Genomic DNA, 22,911 nt, shown 5'->3' on the forward strand with positions numbered 1-22,911 from the left:
AGATAATATTAATTGCTTATCATCTTTAGTAATGCCACAATTAGAAAAACTCCAATCTAATGGAATTAAACTTAGAGAAAAAGTCTTGAATATTGTCAAAATCATATGGACTTAGGCCAATAAGCTCATTCTCCAATTTGAATTTTCTTATTCTATTAGGTTTACCAAAGATTCCTTCCAATGTAGTTCAGACATCATGAGGATGTGTGCAGGATACAATATGATATAACAAATCATTGGAGATGGTAGATTTAAGAGAGCCAAGTGCTTTATCCCTTCTATCAAACCATTTCCTTCTTTCTTCAACACCTGTAACTGGTTCTAGATTATGTCCAAGAATCATTCTAAGCAATCTAGTACTCATCAACTGAGTAGAGACTGCTTGTTTCCATTCATGATAGTTATATGGAGTGAGTAAAAGAACTTTTGAAAAATCCATAATGAAATCCAATGATGACTGAAATCAATTGATAACTCCTTCAAATTACTGACTCAATTAAGAAAATTGAAATCCAAGTATTCACCAAGTGCAAATATAACCAAAAAAGGCCTATTTCTAAAAGTGATATGTCCGCTCCAAATCACTGAAATCTACTTACAGATCTGAAAAGTAGAGGAAAATCCATGCACTTTTAAAAAAAATTGCACCTGAAAATGTTACCGGATGTGCCCAAACAAAGCCTTGAAAGTTGTAAAAAATGGGATTTGCAATTTTCAGAAAAATTCAGAGATAGAGATCCAAAATCACCTGCACCACTATGTAGATTGTGAAATTCTACCCCAAAACAAAAAAAATTGCTTAGAAAAAGGAGTCCGTATGAGGGAGATATCGTTGTTTGAAAATCGCCTCTGAAATTATTTTCTCTAAATCGCCACCGCCGCACCTTCAAAAATCAAATGGCTCTAGATTTGGCCTCAAATGTTTGATTTGGTTGAAACAAAATTTGATTTAGGGGTTCTTGGACCTCCTCTATATGATGCCAACCTCTGATTTGCATCAACAAGCTTCAGTTTTCACCTGCAATAGAAGGTTAAAATATGACTCCCGAAATTTCCTCCAAATTGTGATGTCCAAATTGCCAAATGCTGCACCAACAATGAGTCAAGCCAAGATTGCACTTCTTGAGAAGAGGTCTTCACACAATGAGAGCTCTGATACCATGTTAGAGTTTTAGGTGACTCTACAACACCCTAAGGATCAAATGAAAGATCAAGATTACTTCCACAAGAGATTGGCAAGACAATTGCATGAAGATGCAAGAATGCTATTATTGATAATGGACTTGATTGACATCCAGTAGATTGATTTGAAATGTACATAATAGGCCTCCTTATATAAGAGAGGCAATAAGAGACAATGATAAGGAGAAGATAAGCTATCACCCACACAAGGTGGAATCACATGTCCACCAAAGGTGGACCATCCTCCATTATGCAATGAAGTATGTGTGATGATGATAATGTGATAAGTACACTAAAGGTGGAATGAGATAACAACTATGACCACCCAGAGTGGAATTCTCCTACACCATGTGTTTAATTGAGGTGCAAACTCCCAAGTGTCTCAATCACAAACTACTATGCAATGCATTATCCTAAGTAAGCTCAAGTAAGTGTAATTAGTGAATATTTAATTACACCAACAAATACAAAGCCAGATTCGTGGCCAGGGGATTCTCTCAGAAAGAAGGGATTGATTATGAAGAAACCTTTGCTCCTGTTGCCAGATACACCTCTGTAAGAGCAGTCCTAGCTATTGTAGCATTGAAGGGATGAAAAGTACATCAGATGGATGTAAAAACAACATTTCTGAATGGAAAGATTACAGAAGAGATATATTTGGAGCAACCTGAAGGATTTGAAACTCATAAACCTAATTTTTTTTCTGTAGGCTCAAGAAAGCTCTTTATGGGCTTAAATAGGCTCCAAGGGCACGGTATGAAAGAATTGATAAGTATCTCACCGGCTTAGGATTCTCCAAGAATGAAGCTGATCCAAATCTATATCATAAAAGGGATAAAGATGATATTGTAATTTTGATACTATATGTTGATGATTTACTAATAATAGGTGATGATCATCTCATAGATCAATGCAAGAAAGATCTAATCAAAGAATTTGAGAGGAAAGATTTAAGACTCCATTACTTCCTAGGATTGGAAGTATGGCAAAATTCTAACATCATACTCAATCAAGGAAAGTATAGATTAGACATCTTGAAGAGATTTGGAATGTGGAATAGTAGGCCTATGTCTTCTCCCATGGAGACTAACTTACATAAACTTAAGGAAGTAGCAACAGACTCACCTTCCATAGAGTCTACTCTTTACAGACAGATGATTGGGTCCCTTATGTACTTGATAAATACAAGACTTGATATTGCTATGCTATTAATGCATTAAGTCAGTTTATGTGTGAGCCAAAGGAGATTCACCTAGTTGCAGTCAAATACATCATGAGAAACTTACAAGGCGCTCTTAACCTGGGGCTCAAGTATGAGAAAGTTGAATTGGACCTACATGGATACACAGACTCAGATTGGGCTGGAAGTGTTACTGACAGGAAAAGCACTTTAGGATGCTATTTCAGTTTAGGCTCAACAATGATATCATGGATATGCAGATTGCAGTCTTCAGTAGCACAAAGTTCCACAGAAGCCGAATACATTGCAGTAGAGTTGACCTCTCCAGAAGTAGTTTGGCTTAGAAAGTTACTTGTGGGATTATTTGGTCAAGCCATAAATCCTATGATTATTCATTGTGATAATCAGAGTTCAATCAAGCTTTTTGTGAATCTAATTTTTCATGATAGATCCAAACATATCGAAATTCTTTACCATTATGTAAGAGATATGGTAGACAGGAATACTGTAAAATTAGAATACATTTGCATTGCATATCAGACAACAAATATTCTTACCAAACCTCTCTCTCGAGTGAAGATAGATCACTTCAGGAAAAGACTTGATATGGTTGAATTGTAATTTGTTTTTATTTTTTAAATTACTAATAAAATAATTTTATTGTTAGGCTATTGACTGTTATGGGCTCCACCATTTGTATTCATTATTTTAGAGGTGACGATCTCTTAGAGAATGTGCTAAACAGTAGAGATCTACTGTTAGATCTAGATGAGTTCAAGATCACATTGTGATCTAGACATTGTTATGGCTATGAGTCACAATTTGGATAAAAGAAGAATTTTATTATTCTTCGGAGTTTGTCTTGTGTTCTGGTAGATCTTAATTCAGGATCATATTGTAATATAGGAATGCCAGTACCTACGAGTCACAACTTGGATAAATGAAGAATTTAATTATTCTCTGGATGTTATCCTGTATATGGTATTCATTGCAATACTGTTATCACTAGTATCAGTGATTTGTCATATCACAAATATAGTAATATGACATAGTATCATGTGTTCAATGATACCACATGCTAAGAAGATTCAGATAGATATAGAGTATCATTCTATACCTTTTCATCATAATTGATGATGCTAGATATGTTAAGAGGGAGTGTTAAAACTATAACTACAATAATCATACTGGTCTGACTGTGCAGATTGTATAGACTTCATCTTTCATGTAATCTCCGTCTAAAGGCTTATTAACACATTGCACCTTGTCTAGGCATGATCGACGATTTATTGTGATGAGTATATGTTAGCATTAACCTTAACTAAATTTAGTTATGTTTGTTTGTTAAACTATATCTCCTTCTAGGTGTCGATTATGAGAGAGCATTGTGGGCCGACCTAGATAGGGTCATCCCTTTAAGGGGCATGCCCTTTGGTTATGGTATATGAGTAAGGTGTGGTTGTAGTTAAAGAGCACACAATAGAATATCAAGTTTGCTCTTTTAAGCAACTCTGCCACAAATCGAATACTTGCTGAAACAAATATATTTCAGAATAACAATTAATATTGACATCTCATTTCAAGGTCAGATAGAAGGAAGATCAAAACAACAACCATATAGAAAGGTATTATCTCAGATCTGATTACTTAGAATTTGCAGAAACTTTACAATATTGCTTCTTTGTGGACTTCTGCAAACCATTTGACATGGTTCAATATTGGGCTCCTTTTCAGAGACTTTGTAAAATTGACATCTCCAAGGTTCTTTTGACTGCCATTATGAGACTACTAGAGGCCACAAGACCATCTTAGGACTTCTTGTGGGTTTTCTAGCTTTATCACCAGTACCATTGGGGTTAAACAGGGTTGCCCCCTATCTGCTACTTTGTTTGGGATCTACATGGATGAGTTAGAGGATTTTTTACATGAGCATTTGTTAGAGGGGGATGGTTGCCTTCACTTGGTCTTGATCTCCATCTTTCTTTTCTCAAATAACGTTCTTTTGGTCTCCTCTCTAGAGGGCTTACAAATATAGTTGGATTATTTGGCCTCTTTTTCTGACTTAAGACAGCTTGATGGAATCTTGATTTATAAAATTAGGGTCTTCATTTATCTACCACCCTTTTTAACTTTTCCAACTATTGATCTTATCTTCAAAATTGCTGATTCTTTCCCCTTGAACATAAACTTTCAGATTGAGTAAATCTTAGATTTTAACTATCTCTTTCAGCATTCTAGATATTTGAAAGGCTATATTTTGATTTATATTTTGTCTCAACCCTGAAATGATAACCACATTCTATGGCTTGACTATTATATTTGTTCCCTGTCCTTTATTGACCTTTTTCCTAGAACCTGATTCTTCACAAGTATTCAACTCAGACATGGTTCTATATCGGTGTTGGCTTGTAATGTCCCCATTTTTGCTAGCATTGGAGTTTCAAGGATTAGCCTATTATTGTGATCCTCGTAGGCTAATAATTGTGAATAGAGGGTCTTCTGAGGCAGTGGCTTGGGTTGGGAAGGTCTTATCTTCTCCCCTATTCAGTAAGCTACAAGGTGGTCTTCGTTTGGCTCAGATTGGACTTCGTTTGGGCTTAGTTTTGTATACCTACTATTTGTGGTAAGTTGGTGTTGATCGAAATGGACCTTTTTTATTTTTGGAAAGTGCATTTGGTCCCATGGAGAAATAATAGGTATGACTCCTATTTCAGATGACATATTTAAAAGATGAGTATTTTGGGAGTTATTATATTTTTAGTGGCTAAATTATTATTAAATTATTAAATGACTTATTATAAAATTATAGTTTAACTTTATAATTTCACTTGAGTTATCATTAGAAAGAGCCATTTATTAATTAGTTAAGCCAAGTGAAGTGAGAGAATCTAATGAAAACTTCTAATTAATGTTGTGTGGTGAAGCTTCTTGAGTGAAATTACATTTTGGCAACAAAAGGGAATCTAGAGGTTATACATACAAGCCCATTTGTTGAGAAAAGCATGTTTGAATATTTATTTGCTTTTGTTGCCTTTGTGGCTTTTCTTGAGTTCTGATTTTTGTGCCCTTGCTGAAGTATTGTAGATTTAATTTTGAGAATCCACATCTGAGGTATTGTAGACTTTTGAGTTCTATTATCGTTTCCTCTTTCTATAATAATTGTGGCTTAGGAGCATTTATACAATTGAATATGATAATTTCTTTGTTGCTGGGCGAGAGTTTAGTCTACTAATTGGAGTTTGGTAATTCTAGATATCCTAATTTGTTTGATTTGCATCAGACTTATTGTGTTGGATTTACAGCTTGAATGCCAAGGGTTCTTATGTTCTGTGTGATTTCTATATCAGTTTTGGGCAAAATTTGTAAGGGTAGACTGTGAACGCCAAATTGAAATTGGACCAGGTGGCTTTTGGTTTGACTTTGTAATTACATTCTACGGCAAAGACCAGGTTCTTAATTTGTAAAATCATGTTTATATTACATAGTTTGAAAGTATAACAGGCTGACTTCAAATTCTGATTTATAGCAATCAGAGCTTGCTTGCAAAGTGTTTGACGAAATGTCAAACAATTGAATTATAAAAGAAATTTGCTGATTGTGTAAGTTATAACCAGCTGGGGTTGTTACAGTGGTATCAGAGCGGTTTTTTGCCAACCTACAGGAATTGGGCTCAGTTTGATTGGTGCTTTATTTTGGAGATTTGGTTTTCAGCGTTATGGATGCTGACAAGAGGTTTGGTATTCATTATACCCGCAGAGGGCGTACTTTTCCACCTAGGGATGGAGAAAATGAAATACGGGGTATTGTGAAATAGTTGGATGTGCTAGTGAATGAGTTGAATCAAAATCACAAACGGATGACCCAACTGATTTCGAATCCAAGATTTGAGCAAAGCGTGATATCGCTTTTTCGAAGAGCAAAAAGTGATGATACAGTTGCGGCTACAGATGAGCGAGACATTTCTTTTGAGACACTGCATGAGTTGGTTAGAATGGGTGTGGAGTGATGAGAATTCATTTCAGGTTGAGTTGGATGATGCAGTTGTTGGCATGAGTTCCCAGGATTATGCATTTGATGGTGATGCGATGATAGTGGGAATAGGAGCATGCGATGATATAGTCATATCGGTGTTGGCGGCTACTTCTACGTCGGTTGAGCCATCTATGGAGGAATTTAGCAATATGCATGCAGTTGTTGATGTTTTGTGTTTTCTGATGATGATGTACATGTTGATGATTATGAGTTTTCATCAAATGTAGATTCGGTTTAGTTTTCTGTTGCGGCAGTTAGAATTGTTCCTGTCCACATATTTTGATGTGGCTACACCTATTGTTGATACAGTTGGCATGAGTACATATGGTTCGCCTGTAGCTACATCTTTTTCAACGATTGTTGGTGATGATCAAGATTCTAGTCCAATATATATTATGTGGGTGGATACAGTGAAGAAGAGGATGCATAGATCGTTTATGGAGTTGCCTTATGGTGACATTTTGACTTCTACATCATCTACACAAGTTTTGGGTGTTAGGCTGCAGGACATGTGGCTGGTCTCGATGATGCAGGTTAGCAATTGGCTTAGTGTTGATAGGAATGTCACACACTTCTTGATTTGGGATCCAGGTGGAGGTTAGAGTTCATTGTGTTGCTCGATTGCTTGAGGACAAGCAATCTCGAGGAGGGAGGACTGTAATGTCCTCATTTTTGCCAGCATTGGAGTTTCAAGGATTAGCCTATTATTGTGATCCTCGTAGGCTAATCATTGTGGATAGAGGGTCTTCTGAGGCAGTGGCTTGGCTTGGGAAGGTCTTATCTTCTCCACTATTCAGTAAGCTACATGTTGGTCTTCGTTTGGCTCAGATTGGACTTCGTTTGGGCTTAGTTTTGTGTACCTACTATTTGTGGTAAGTTGGTGTTGATTGAGATGGACCCTTTCTATTTTTGGAAAGTGCATTTGGTCACATGGAGAAATAATAGATATGACTCCTATTTCAAACGACATATTTAATTGATGAGTATTTTGGGCGTTATTGTATTTTTAGTGGCCAAATTATTATTAAATGGTTAAATGGCTTATTATAAAGTTATAATTTAACTTTATAATTTCACTCGAGTTGAAGGTTGAGTTATCATTGGAAAGAGCCATTTATTAATTAGTGAAGCCAAGTCAAGTGAGAGAATCTAATGGAAGCTTCTAATTAATGTTGTGTGGTGAAGCTTCTTGAGTGAAGTTACATTTTGGCGACAAAAGAAAATCTGGAGGTTATAAATACAAACCCATTTGTTGAGAAAAACATGCTTGGATATTTATTTGCTGTCGTTGCTTTTGTAGCTTTTTTTGAGTTCTGATTGTGCCCTTGCTGAAGGGTCTGAATTTTGAATTATTGCATTGGATCTACAGCTGAAGTATTGTAGATTCAAATCAAAGATTTTGTTCTGAGTTGCATTGGCAATTGTGCTAAGGTATACAATTGGTCATCTCTCCTACTGTATTTTCTTGTGGCTAAGGAGAAGTCTATTGCCGAAGGTTGTGATCACTCCATTTCCATTGCTGAGGCGTGGGATATAGATGGAAGGCTGGTGTCTATTACTGCAAATACCACTCTGATTTTGGTGGTCTATTGCTGCTCTTAGTGTTCAGCCATAACAGGTGTTCATGCCTCTATTGACAGTGAGTTTGTGTGTGAGATTATTCCCTGCACTTTGACTGTATAAGGATTGATAGTTTGGCATGCAAAGCAAGGATTGTGGGATTGCTGCAATCAGACCAAATGCTGGAAGTTAACAGGTTTATTAATTTGTAATTGCTTCAATATTGTGGCAGCAGTAGTATATGAAAAAACTAAATTGATTTTGTATAGAATTCAATTGTGAATTTCTAAATGATAATTGGAAGGTCAATATGTTAGTGCCCTATTAATTTCAGTATTAATTATTTAATTAATGTTGAAGTATTGGAGGATGATTGCCAAGTGTTTGATTAAATGTCAAATTATGGAGTTGTAAATGAAATTTGCTGATTGTGTAAGTTATAACCAGCTGGGGTTATTACATGGCTTGTGCTATTGATGGCAATGATCCTGAATGTAGATGCATTTCAGGTCTGCATATGATGAATGTAAAATCTCAGTCATATGAAATGGAGTTATTTGGAAGCAAAAATGACACAACAGATATGAAATCTGGAGCACGAATGGATTCAGAGATTTATGTTCACATGCAGGGCTTGCTAAACAGAGATGTAAGAACCTGACTACGAAGTACGCTCAGCAATTTACTGGGACTTATCCCCCCCTTGTAATCTTATGCTAGGCAGACCTGTCACAGCAACAACAGAGATACTGGAATACCGAATCAAGAAGTCCTTCTAAAATTGGTAAAGCATAGATCTATAACTTCAGCATGTGCTGTGCCTACTGAAGATGAAAGTTATGTCAAGAGGTGCAAACTTTTTACTGAGCATGTTGTAATTGGTACCCCTGGTACACTTGAAAGTGGATGATGGAAAAAGTTTTGAGCATGAGACACATCAGTATTCTTGTCTTTGATGAAGCAGATTATACTGCTCAAGATGGATTTAGAGATGACTCGATGAGAATTATAAAGGACATTCATTAATCTTAGAGTGATCTTCAGACTCTTCTTTTTTCAGCAGCTTTTGATGAAAATGTGAAACAATTTGTAACAAGAGTGATATTCAAATCCAAATTAGGTATTTGTGAAGAGAGACGAGATGTCTTTCGATACTATTGTGTGAAATGCCAAAGTTCAAGTGTTAAGGGAAGCTTTGCAACTAGACTGCAAGCAAGAGAACTTCAATACGGCAAAGATAGCAAAAATGATGAATACTCTAATCTTTATAGCTTATGCAATACACACCAAGCCTTATGTATCTCATAGGTCCTAAAAACAAAATGATGAACACACCAAATGATTATGTGGAGATCATAAACCCAACTATTTGAAGCAGATCCAACTATATGTAGAATTAGTAACGTCCCTAGAAGACCTGTTCACAATGTCACTCCAGAAAAGACATTACACCTATCTTTCATGGTTTTCGGTCTCTGCTAAAGATCATGTTTTGAATCACAGACAATAAATCCTGATAAACATGAGTAAAGAAATAAATGATTAACTGCCATCCCAGTCGTTTATGATATACGCCGATTTGGATGAAGTTTGCATGATGTGTCTTTCCACGTCTTAGAATATTGGACATTCAGAGTAAGACAATGGTAACGAGCCTTCAAAAATTTATCAAGTGTGTTTGCAGGAGTCAAGTGATTGAAGGAACATGCAAATATTTATTTAAGTGACTTGGGGTTTCAATCACGTCAATATCAATATTGTGTTCATCAGTGGCAATAACAAATGGTGTATTCAATGAATTTATATAATAGCATGGAAATCAAATTCTTCCTTTAAACGATATGTTCTTGATGCATATGTGATAAGATGCCTGACAAATGAATATGAGAAGGATTTTTCTTTTAATGGAGATAAATCATAGAAAATGATGACCAGTTTGAAAGTTGACTCCCAAAACAGCAACAACAATTATGATTTTGAGGTGTCAGGATTATGTAGTTACATCAATAAAGACAGGAGGAAGGTTAAATGATAGTGCAGAAACCATAATACAAACCACTGAGATGCTGTTGAAATCTAGATGACCAGTCAGCAGTGTTAGGATCCAATCCGACATTATATCCCTCATGGTTTGAGGATAATGATAGAAGGATTCAATTAACGATTGTTATAAATTCCAAATTATAGTCATGAGGACTTCAGCGGCTGAACATCTATTTTCAAAGGATGTGATTTGAAGTTCAAAAAGGTATGATTGCTAAAAGTTTATTTAACAAAGGATATATTATTTAGAAGAAGAGTTGTATCATTTCATGAATGAAGGAACACCTTACTTCTACTTCCAAGGTATAAATATACGGAGACATATTCAGATAACAGATTCGAACAAGCAATTATAAGATGTAATATATTTATTTTCAAGGAGGAATAAGGTGCTTATAATATGGCGTTGTAATGTAAATTCAAATATTTTATTTTAATAACAAAATAAAATGTCCTTTATTTATTTTTGTTGGAGGCATGGAGATTATAACCGCAATTGATTCATCCTTTATAATCATTTAAAGAAAATTCTGTAAACAATTTATGTTAGATAAGTGGACGAGGTCATCTATGGCATTTTAAGCTCGATCATCGCAAATATTGTGAAATATTTAAGTGTTTCCGAATCTATGTCCAGTCTGCCTCCTCGACCTTAGGAGTTAAAACGTAATCTGGACTAGTTAAGAATTGTGTATATATATTTGATCCATCACGTCTTGATTATTAAATTGTTTAAAGTTTGTGCATCAAACATTATAAAGTTGTACGTTATAATCTTCATTGTAGTTGACTCTGTTGCCCAAATAAGCTAAAGCACTGTTCTTTTTTGTTATTGAAGTATTGGATTTATATTTGAAGTTAGAAAATCTCTATCTTCCTTCTTACAAATTTCAAATCCTTTGTTAAAACCTTATATACTTCGTTCAATTCAAACACTCAACACTAAGTTTCATTTTGATCAAGTTCGAGGACTTTTCCAATCGAAGAACTCACCAAATCTTAAATTTGCTTTAGAAAAGCTTTGAACTAAGTGATCTGGTTCGAGGAGAAGGTCTACCCGCCTAAGTGTAGCGAAGCTTGAAGTGCAAGGGAATCGAGGTGAGTCTCGTTCATTGGCCAAAATTGATTGTGGAATCCTATCAGAGAAGTGGCAAGCTCTTGGATTTCCAATCTGCGGGTTCAGAAACCAACATAGCTGACAATTAGGTTGGGGAAAACAAAGGTGACGATCTGTGATGCGAGTCTTAAGATCTCCCATCTTCACTTATTCTTTGATGGTTTTGAGATTGAGATTGTTTCATCTTATACCTATTTGGGGGTTAAGTTCTCTGGTCCTTGCTTTATCAACAAGGGATACGATTCCTTCTTGAGAGGCAATGCTTCTAGCATCACTTGTAGGACACCTCTTCCAAACACTCTCATTTATCCTACGGTTCTTTATGGTTCTATTGTTTGGGGGGCTTCTCTATTGGAGTCGAACAAGATTTCTATCGAGTGGGTTCATAGTCTTCTCCTTTATTGCATCATTTATTGTATATAGTTTACTCTCAAAATGTCATTTTGGTTGAGTTTTAGTGCCCACCCCTTTAGACTTAAGGTCATCTTTAATCTCATCTGGTTCTTACACCACCTGTGTGGTTTTGTTGATTCTGGTATGGGGCACCATAGGTACCCTTAACTTCCTTACTGCTCCTTGGAGTCTATTTCTTTTTATGTTGCACCTTTTGGTCAAAACCGCAACTGGTTTTTTGGGGCCTCGACTATCCTTGGCTCTATGAGGATTGAGATTGATCGTCCCCCCTTCCTAGTACTCTCTTGGCCTCAACCTTCCTTGGTTCTATTGGGATTGAGGTCGATCGTCCTCCCTTCTAGACAGGGATTGAACAAGTGTATTAGAACTAACATTTGCAAGTAGTTTATTCATAACACTAGGGTCAACCCTCATGGGGACCTTGGCCCCAAGATAACATTTTATGCAGAGGACTTTCTTGAGTTGCAAGACTAGCTTATTGTTTGTCCTTCTTACATCTCTTGCCATTGGTCATATTCTCTTAGGATTCTTCTTGGTACTTTTAGAGTTGAATCTCATCGGCTCTAGGTTGAGCCATACCATCACTTGGACAAAACTAACAAAGCTTGCTAGTTTGTCGACATTAGCGAGGTTGAGACTAAGGAGCACTTGGAGAGAAGTTTGGTGTAGTATGTAGGGAGTCTTCATTGTTCGTTGGTTGTAAGACTTGTATTGGTTGAGTTCTTTTCTCACTTAAATCTTCTCATGACCATCCCACCACTTGCCTCGTGTGGCTGCTCGACTCATGTGGCCTATTTGTTTGTTGCTTTCTAGATTGTTTTCAAATGGTTTGTTTGGGACTTGTTAGCTCGTGACTCTCCACTTTACTTTGTTTGGTTTGTTCATTCCTTGCTTGCTCTTCATTGTTCGTGGGTTGTTTGCTCACATCTTTGCAATTTAGCTTCCTTCTCACCATGGCGATTCCAGATGATGACTTCTTGCTTTCGTGCTCTACTCCTCTCTAGACTTACCAATGTAAGTCTTCTACAAATAATATTTTGTAAGAAAATTTGGACCTTGTAGGGAAATTGAAATCAGAAAACTACTCTCTGAAATGCTTATTGCAAGGGATTTCAACCAGAGTATCTTCACTGATGGAGGAGAATACCAAACTTAGGCTCCTCAACACAAACATGGAACACACCATTATGAAAGACACTAATATTTCGGAATTGAAAGCTAAATAGTCTGAGATTAAAACTTTGCAAGATTCCCTCAAGTGTGAAACTGAGAAACAACTAAAGTCCTAGACTACGGTTTATAGTAATAGTAGTCCTCTGGTTAGGGTTGAAGAGCTTGTCCAGTCCAAGCTCGTTGAAGAGCGCACAAGGCGGTCTTGTGAACTTAAGGTGCGGGGTCTTCTTCCTATATCTTTTAACCAGATGTATGCAAGCTTCTTTCTTGGCAACTATCGAGTGGGTTCATAGTCTTCTCCTTTGGTGCATCATTTAGTGTAAATAGGTTACATCTCAAAATGTCATTTTGCCTGAGTTTTAGTGCCCAACCCTTTAGACTTAAGGTCATATTTAATCTCATCTGATTCTTTCACCGCTTGTGTGGTTTTGCTGATTCTAGTATGGGGCGCCATAGGCACCCTTAACTTCCTTACTGCTCCTCAGAGTCTATTGCCTTTTATGTTGCACCTTTTGGTCGAAATCACAGCTTGTTTTTTGGGGCCTCGACCCTCCTTGGCTCTATGAGGATTGAGATTGATCGTCTCCCCTTCCTAGTACTCCCTTGGCCTCAACTCTCCTTGGTTCTATTGCAATTGAGATTGATCATCCTCCCTTCTAGACAGGGGCTGAACAAGTGTAGTAGAATTTAGAACTGACATTTACAAGTAGTTTATTCATACCACCTGGGTCAACCCTCATGGGGACCTTGGCCTTAAAATGACATTCTATGCGGAGGACTTTCTTGAGTTGCAAGACTGGCTTATAGTTTGTCCTTCTTACATCTCTTGCCATTGGTCATATTCTCTAAGTATTCTTCTTGGTTCTTTGAGAGTTGAATCTCATCGGCTGTAGGTTGAGACAAACCATCACTTGGACAAAACTAACAGAGTTTGCTAGTTTTGTGACATCAGCAAGGTTGAGACTGAGGACCACTTCATCTTTCGCTGCCCTATTTTCTATGAGATCAGAGGGAGGCTCTACTGCCTTTTTAGACGGACCCGATCTCCCTCCACCTCCTTCAGGTTCACATATCGAAGATGCCTTGCTCTCTACCTGCAAGAGGCTGTTAGACTTCGTGATCATTCGCTTCAGCACCCCACTCCCGAAGTCTTGCCAACTCATTACCTCCTTTTGCTCGGGGACTATTCCCACACGCAGTACCAGAAGGCTGTTGATTACGTCTCCTAGTCCTTTTTGGTCCGTGAGACCCCGCAAGGGCTACATGCATAGGTTGCCCTCTTCCAGTCAGACTCAAAATATTCAGCGGCATTGCCCTAGGACTTACCTCTTGGTCTTGGGGTTCTTCGCTGCCCCAATTTCTTCACGTTGGCTTGGTGGGTTGGGACCCGATTTGCCCCTCCCACCCCTCCTACCTCACTGCCTATTTGTCTATTAGTTGTTTCATGGCTGTTGTTTGTGTTTTTCTTTGGTCACTGTTTGGTGTTCCTACTGAGCACTGCCCCTTGTTTGTTCTTTTCAGCCCCCTTGATCCACTTGTGGTCACTTGTTGGACATTAGTAAATTTATCTTTATCTTTATCTACTTGTTGAAGGTGGCAACTAAAATAAAAGGGGGAATCTTAAGTGCTATTGGTTGTAAACTTCCAAGGTGCTGCCATAGGCTTTTGAGGGGTAACAAAGATTTGTTCTTTGGTTGCATGAGGGATATCAAAGTGTGCACAGCCTTTGTTGCTGCTCATCTCAGATTTGAACAGTTGAACCATGAAGGGTATATGCAGAATTTTTAATCTGGTATATATTTCAGATCTAAATATTACATTTCTGAAGTTATTAGTAAGTTGACTATACAATTCATTAGAATAACATTTTAATTGTAAACTTTTTGTGCAGATCATCACCAAAAATGATAGAACTATTTATGCTTTTGGTATTGCAAGTCTCCATGACTGCCACCACAACATTAAAAATTATTTTTATTTTCAACATTGTTAATTTTAATGTTAAGGTTCTGGAAGGTTTGTCACCAAGAAAAGTATCTCATTTCTTTCAAATTTGTGTCAGGTACTATGTGGGAACTGTGCAGCTTTTTGCCATCAAGCACGTTTTCGTAATAATGAGTCTAACATCTTTCACCACATGTTCTCACCTTGCCAACATAGGGATCATAGTGATCAAAATGGTTAACGTCCATGCATTGTCCATTGCGAAATTGTGATTTGGCTTTTAATTCAAGACGTTATATCGCCTCAATGTTACATCCCAATTTTTGCCCTAAAATTTTAAATTGATTATAGCCGTTGAACCAAATTAATTTTTCATGTTCATGTGAAATTGAGTTAGTTCATTATAGCCGTTGTTATATTATGTTAGTTATAGCCGTTATTTATTTCTTCATGTTCATGTGAAATTGAATCAGTTAATTTTAGCCATTGCATCGATCTAATTATCATATGAAACCGAGTCAGTTAAATCTAGCCGTTGTGTTCATGTGAAATGGAATCAGTTAATTTTAGCCGTTGTACATTTATGATGAATGAGTTAGCTATTATAATGAAATTTCCTAACGATCACTCGATGATTTTATTTAACAAATTATGAATCTTGAATTGATGTTTTGGCGAGAATGTTGTTTTAAATGTTTACAAGATGAAGATCAAAGAGAGAGGGGAAGCATTATGAAACAAGGTCATCGAAAGGGGATGGTCATAAGGTTCAGTCATCAGAAATGACATCAAAGAGAGAGGGGAAGCATTATGAAACAAGGTCATCGAAAGGGGATGGTCATAAGGTTCAGTCATCAGAAATGATAGGTTTGACCTAAAAACTGCCTTGGCAAGGTTATTAAGGCTTGACAATATATTTTATGGTGGAACCGCATGAGCTATAAGTAAAAAACAATATAAATATTAAAAAAAAAAACAAAGTTCTTACCTTTAAGAAATTATGGAATAATAATATCATTTAAATATTATTTTATTCGCTTAACTATGATCATAGATAAATAATCATAAAGTGCCATCATTACATTAAGTTCATTAATCTGAAAATGCCACCTTACAACTACGTACCTATAAACATAATCAAGGAAATAAGATAATATAAATAATATTTAATATTTAAACTCTTCATCTTCTTTCTTTTTAATTTTTCCCTTTCTATTTTCTTTCTAGCCGATTGAATAAAGAATCGAGCATGATCTTTTGTAACTGCTGGGTAGCCGTAAGGTCGGCTCAAACTTATTTATTCATCCTTTGTTGTGTTTTGGGGATCACTAATGAATCATTTTACCCTTCATGCTTGAATTTGTCATTGCCTTTAGAATATTGAACATAGCACCGAAGCCTTATAGTAGTCGCATTCCTATTCATTGTTACCAAGTTACGCTACATACAGAACAGAGAGACAAATTGAGCCAAGCGGGAGTCTCCTCTGACTACGGTAACAGTGTGTGTCACGTAAGAAGTGATCTTTCCTTTCCATTTATTACCTTCTTGTTACGCTGAGTTGACTTTATGTAAAGCCAATTTAAAAGTCATCGTTTCCAAGTAATCATTGCAAAACTGTCGTTTTCCTGATTTGAAAGAGAATACGACTGTATTATAGTCAAACGTATTTCATTCAGCCATCTTTTTAAATGTTAATGTTACATAAATGAAGTCGTCTGCAGTCAATATTCTAGTTTGATAAATCTTCAAGTTTAATCGACTGCCACAACATTGATTTAAATATAAAGAATGTCATAATCATAATATCTGAACATGTGTTACTCTACCAAGCTTTCTTGAATGATTTCTTTCTTGATAAAAGATGTTATACAACATGGAATAATGATCAAATCTGAGATGAGTTACAAATCCAAGTACCAAGGGATTCACAGGCTAAAGAGCCAGAATATTGTGAAGAAGGTACAAGATATATTTAAGAAGTTAATTGATGGCACCGAGGAATCACCGGCTAGATGGCCTGTTTATGGTGAGGAGGTGTAGATGAACCTGTAAAGGAAATATATAAGAATGAAATTAGTAACCAATAATACAAAAATAAACTAATGCATTTAGCTCATGCAAGTTCCACTTTTGAAATTAGTTGTCAAGCTGAGTGTTGGAGATCGAGTTATAAACCCACATTTCGAAATCCTTGGCCAGGATGGAATTAGACAGACTTGCCAGAACAAATTGATCTTATTGTTGTCCAGACGCTTCAGTTATTCCATCAGATAATTGCTAGGACCTTAACCCACCTGAATACTCTGATGGCTAGATCAATGAACATCCCAAGCCTGACCTTGGGGTAGGGAGGGCCGTTCTATTAAATTAGAACTTGTGGGGATAAGTAAAAAGGTTTGCGGTTGGGGGATTAAGCCTATGTTAATGCTTCTCCTCTCACCAAAGCCAGAGCTTGGACAACCAATTAAGACAGTCTCACAAATAAAACTGTATGTTCTTTTTACCCTGTAAGATTAGTATTTCCCTTTCAAGCTTTAAGATCATTTATTTTAAAATTAGATAGTTTCTTTAAATTAGTTAGACGATCATGCGTATTTAGCTCTGCATTTCCATTTCAGTTGAACGATAAATTGTTAAGTATTTATTTTCATCTTATCATGTAAATTATTAGATAATGTTATTCTTGATGGAATTGAAAAGCAATGTAGATTTAATTTCAGTTTTAAATCTGTTATTGAATACTATGTCATGTGAATATGAAATAGAAATTAGTTAGTTTAATGATGAAGTTAGTTAGAAGAAAACCGGTTGTTACACTCAAGTACAAGGTTCAACATAGACGATATATGCTTGATGCCTGCAAAGAAATTTGAACTTTTCATCATAGTACTTCTCAAGGTACCATGATAATGGTTTTCACTGTTGGATGAAAATTTCTTTATGATTTTTGGATTTTTTGGGATTATTTTAGATTTCTGCCACTTCAAACGTCAAGTTCATGTCTATTTAATGTAGCTAATCCAGACGCTTTTGTCATGATGTGCCAATAGTATCCTACCTCACATAATTGTTTTGCTGGGATCAGTGCTGATGTTCAATTTGCATTGGCAGGTGTTGTGATGTCTGTCATGTCCTTTTTTCACATTTGAGCAGTTTGTTCAATTTAGGGCATCCAAGTGCGAAACTCAGGAGTACACAGGGACATGTTTGCTGGGCCAAAAACGTTTATTTGTTCATGGTCATAGAGGACATAAGTCCTCTTGGATTCCACATTTGGAATCAAGAACCCTTGCTTCTAATCTTCGGGTTATTGCACTTGGGAATCACCATTGTGTTGTTTTGTGTAGGGGTTGGAGATATTTTTAGCTTGCTACAGTAATGCTACAATTTTGTTATAGTGTTTTTAACGTTTTTGCAAGTAAATGTCCTCTATTGTTGTCAAAGTATGATTGAGATTTTTTAGAAGAATTTCTCAGGCATCAACTAGGACCGATTTGAAGTGTTAGCTTTAATTAATGTTTACCTGTCAGATCTAAGGTTATTACAGTTAAATTTTCAGACGTTACATGGGTGGATTCCTATTTTTAAGATGCCTATTTTCCTTTCCTTATGCATTTTGGGGACACCATGATGGTAGGGGATGCCCTCCCCAAACAAGCAAACTCTTGAAACATTTAAAAAATGCATTTCCATTTTAGGGGATGACAATATTTAGGGGATGTGCGGTCGTCCTTGAAGCAGCCAGGGATGGCCGATCATCTCCTGTAGCAAAGCAATTCTTTATAAATAAAATAATAAATCATTCATAACATTAGAAAAAGTTAATTAATTATATCAGTGCAGCAGTACAACAACAATTAAATTAATCATGACAGCATCGATAGCAAGAATCTGTAGTATAACTGCATCAAATATATCATGATCCAGACTTAGAGTCAATGATTGTAAAAGAGATTTTAGATGCATGGTCATGTACGTTGTGGTATCATGTGAGAAGTGTAAACAAGAAATTGCTTTAGAAGGTAATTGGCATGTAGCCTCTAGAAACATCATTTAATGTTTTATTACTAGTGTTCATTTACTTGTAGAAATCTCTCTCTCTGGTTTCCAAGCTTCCAAACATGGTCTCAAACATCATTCTAACTAAAATTCTTTTGTATACTTCTTCAGACTTTGAGAGAACACCAATATTGAAGAGAAATACTTGAAAGATTATTTATAAACCAAACCAATTCAAAACAGAACTAATTGTGTCTGTTATAAAGCATGTATTTTTTTGACAAAAGAATTAGATTTAAAAAAGAGAGAGTTTCAACACCTCCCTCCCATTTTGGTGCCATTTGGAAATGACATTGGCCCAAAAGTGGGGATAATTTTTCAGTGTGTTCTTACTCAGGTGCTTGCTGTTGGGCTGTTTCACCCAGAGTTGCCTGATCCATCTTGGTTTCAGTTACAAACTAGAAATTACTTTCTACATCATTTGGAAGAAATGTAACTTGTTCAGGATTGCTTGCACCTTTGTAGATACTGAGAAGTTCCAACCTTTGATATTGCTATCAGGATTCAACTGTGTAGTTTTTGAGTCAAACCCATTGACCCATATTTCATGAGTAGTGGTTTGCACAAACCAATCTCTCATGACAATGAATAGAACACTTAGCGCTCATTGGATCTTGATGATGCTCACAGAGGTGAAGCACTGGGACTTCCCAGGAGGTCACCCATCTCAATACTACTCCAGCGATGAGTGCTAAGTGTTCTATTCATTGTCATGAGAGATGACGGGTTTGTGTAAACCACTACTCATGAAATATGGGTCAATGAGTTTGACTCAAAAACTACATAGTTAAATCCTAATAGCAATATCACAATTTGACTTGCTGTGGAAAATATCTCCCACTTATCAATTGATGAGCTTAAGGGGCTTTCTAATGGACGGTTCATAAGGCACAACACTTGGTAAAGGTTTTTGTTTAAGCGCGCTCAAGCTGGAGTAAAACTGAGATGGGTGACCTCCTAGGAAGTCCCACTGCTTCACCTCTGTGAGCATCACCTAGATCAAATGAATGCTTAGTGTTCTATTCATTGTCAAGAGAGATGGGTTTGTGTAAACCACTACTCATAATATGGGTCAATGAGTTTGATCCAAAAACTACACAATTGAATCCTGATAGCAATATCATAATTTGAATACTGTGAAAAATATCTCCCAAGTTCCAACCTGTTTTAGAGAATATTAAAAGTGATATACATAAGTCTGGAAAACTAAAAAGAGCCAATATGAAATGCACGAGTTTCATTAGACAAGCTTGTAATGCTGATTTTACATCATATTCTTTTGATAACTAAATGAGATTCTGTGGTTTCCCCAAAAGTGCTTTTATATAGTTTGCTTTTGTTCTAAAAGAGCTTATGCTGATTATACTGATTGTTTTCATATAGTCTACTTCGGTTCTATGTTTCAGAACCTGATTGCTTTACCATTTCATTATTACTCCCTAATAGGTGGAATTTGGTTTTATTTCTTATTATTTTCTGCTTAGCCAATTCATTTACTAAAAATTCTCTTTATGGTGGCAAGTTTTTTTTTCTTATCATTTTATGCTTAGCCAATTCATTTACGAAAAATACTCTTAATGTTCATTGTAGACCTTATTTGAATTGAACAGTTCAGGTGATCGATATTAAAAAATTATAACCTTTGAAACATTAGATATTACTCAAGCATGATGTAAAATAACTGAAAATGATTCGCGGATGGTGGAAGGGCATTTGGGAGAATAATCCAGAATAATCCCTTAAATATTTGATGCCTTCTAAGCAAATTATATTTATACCATCTTGGTAACGTATGAGATTTATTATAATTATACGTATGAGATTTATTATACTCAAACGTATGAGATTTATTATACTTATGGTACCAATGATTTTTTTTTTTTCTGTTTGCTCCTTTATTGTTGCCATCTGTACAGTGCTTCATCTGCTGGCATATATTTTTGGGATTATTATATTCTTGAATTTCAAGGTAGATTCGATATTGTGAGCAGCAGACATAATGCTAAATATAAATCTCTAAAATTGTAAAGAACATGTTGCAATCAAAAGGTTGTTTACAAGTTATATTTTTCAAATTGGTGCGCGGATGGTTCATAACTTTTTTCATATGCCTAACCTCTTCAACTGATTGTATATTTTTCTTCATGGCAAACTCTCATGTTTCAAGGATACATGCCTTATCTTTTTCGCAGGTCATTGGTGACGATGCACAGAATGAATCTTTACGCAAGGCAATTGTAGGTTCACAGTTATTTGTTTGCAAAGTCAGAAACCTATCATACACCAAATATGGAGATTCTGCCGAAAAAGAACTATACCATGTTGAGAATTCGGAAAAATCAAAATATAATCTAGGACTTTTTAAATGGTTTAAAGGACTTTCTGAAGGTACGCTGCACAAGGGCAATGTTAGAGAGAGTGGTGGGCATATCTCAAAAGATTTTCATTTTGAGGTCACGGACATGACAGGGTTGAAGTTGATTATAGAGGATATGAATGGTGTATCTTATAGAATGAGTACCTTTATCCAAGAGTTTCAATAAGGGAGGAGTAAGGACATGAACTAATAGCTATGTGCACAATAAACTGTGTATGATTATTTTTCTAATGTGAATAAATAGCTAAGCTACGAGTTAAGTTAATTTTCATTGACATTTTTGAAGATTTTAATTGTGAGATATATACTTGTGTTTCAATAGTAATTATCTTGAAATGACTTGGAAAATCGAAAGTGCTTAAATATATTATATATGAAAGGATTGTATTGCTGCAATGAAATGTAGAACAGTCTCTAAATTGTAAAGGTATAGGATTGTTGCAAATATAATAACACTGCAATTATTTCTGTGTGTTTCAAGTGTAGATCCACATGCATACATATAGGAGTACAAGGGACATGTCTCTATGTTAATCAATATTGGTTATGGTAAGTTAATTTCCATTAGACTATATATATGGATGATTAATCAAATCCAATAATGTTTAACCAATAACCATTGGGAATTGCTTTTAGATCAATTCAATCCGACTGAAGCTACAACATTAACACTCCCTCTTAGCTAGGGAGGATTTTTATAAAACACATTATGCTCTCAAGCATATATAGAGATATCATCTCAATATGATATTCATGGAATTACATATTTATGGATATCAACATATATCCTTCAAATTAGATATGATTTGACTGATGCTATTTCATCAACACTCTCTCTTAGTGAGGGAGGATTTAAACAACACAACCATCTCACAAAATGATGATATGATTATGAACAATCTTATCAATCTCACATTCTTTTGATATGTGCACTAGCATCAGTGCCAAGATGCCTATCAATAAGAATATCATATCCTAGAAAGATATGAGTTATTTGATTTTCGACGCACTCTAGGACAATACTAAATGTGGTTTATCAGATAACAACCTTGATCTCAGGGACAAAAAAGTATTCTCCATTATGACAAGTATCACGATCTCTGACACACTCCAGGACATCAACTTAATATAGTTTATTGTGATACGTTAGTTATCATGATCTTCGACACATTCAAGGACAACAAGTTAATGAAGTCTATCATGATAATAGATCAAGAAGTCAAGAAAAATAAATGTAGTATTATGATCTTTGACACATTCTGGGACAACAATTTTATGTAGTCTATCATGATACGTTTGTTATCATGATCTCTAACACATTTCATGAAAATAACTTAATGTAGTCCATCATGGTAATAGGTCAAGCCATTGTTAAGATCGTCACCTTACAATAGTGACCTCACAAATACATCAATGAAAGATTGTCATTTCTAATGATGTTTTCCAAGAAAATCATTTAGTAACTCACATGATATCCACTATAAACCGTGTCAGATGATGGATCCACCATAGATGCTTCTAGATGGTGGAACAAGGGTTTTCACCTCAAATGTCTCTCTCACAGAGAAGTATGCATTATAAGGAATTTCACCTCGAACTTATCCCTCTTAATTTATTGACTTTTCTGTCCAAGGTTTCTTTTGACGAAATGTCACTCCCTTCGAAACTGATATCAACCTTCTGACCTCCTCATATAAGGTTGCCTCTGATGAAGTACCAGACTCCCTCTTGATATGGAAGGATACTTATAATCTCAATCATTAAAATATTCTCTTTAAGAGCCTCACTTCATCTAGCCCAATCAAGAGATGATTGATGAATTCTAGA

The 22,911-nt window shown here is 35.9% G+C and overlaps 1 protein-coding gene across 2 annotated transcripts in view; it reads left to right on the forward strand.

Moving 5' to 3' along the window:
- LOC149567428 (uncharacterized) overlaps positions 1-21,355 on the forward strand; it is a 34,377-nt gene extending 13,022 nt beyond the window's left edge. Inside the window, exon 4 of one of the 2 annotated variants that reach the window (XM_089820613.1) lies at positions 20,900-21,355. In XM_089820613.1, coding sequence (XP_089676739.1) covers positions 20,900-21,250 — 351 coding nt within the window. In that variant the 3' untranslated portion in view covers positions 21,251-21,355. Of the gene's footprint in view, positions 1-17,759; positions 18,239-20,899 lie in introns of those variants that run through there. The other variant, XM_089820614.1, reaches the window with a different exon arrangement.
- Positions 21,356-22,911: the final 1,556 nt, after the last annotated feature.

Source organism: Cupressus sempervirens, chromosome 3 (genome assembly GCF_028749045.1).
Source record: "Cupressus sempervirens isolate cs-2001-9-10 chromosome 3, ASM2874904v1, whole genome shotgun sequence".
In the NCBI taxonomy this organism is placed as follows: Eukaryota; Viridiplantae; Streptophyta; class Pinopsida; order Cupressales; family Cupressaceae; genus Cupressus; species Cupressus sempervirens.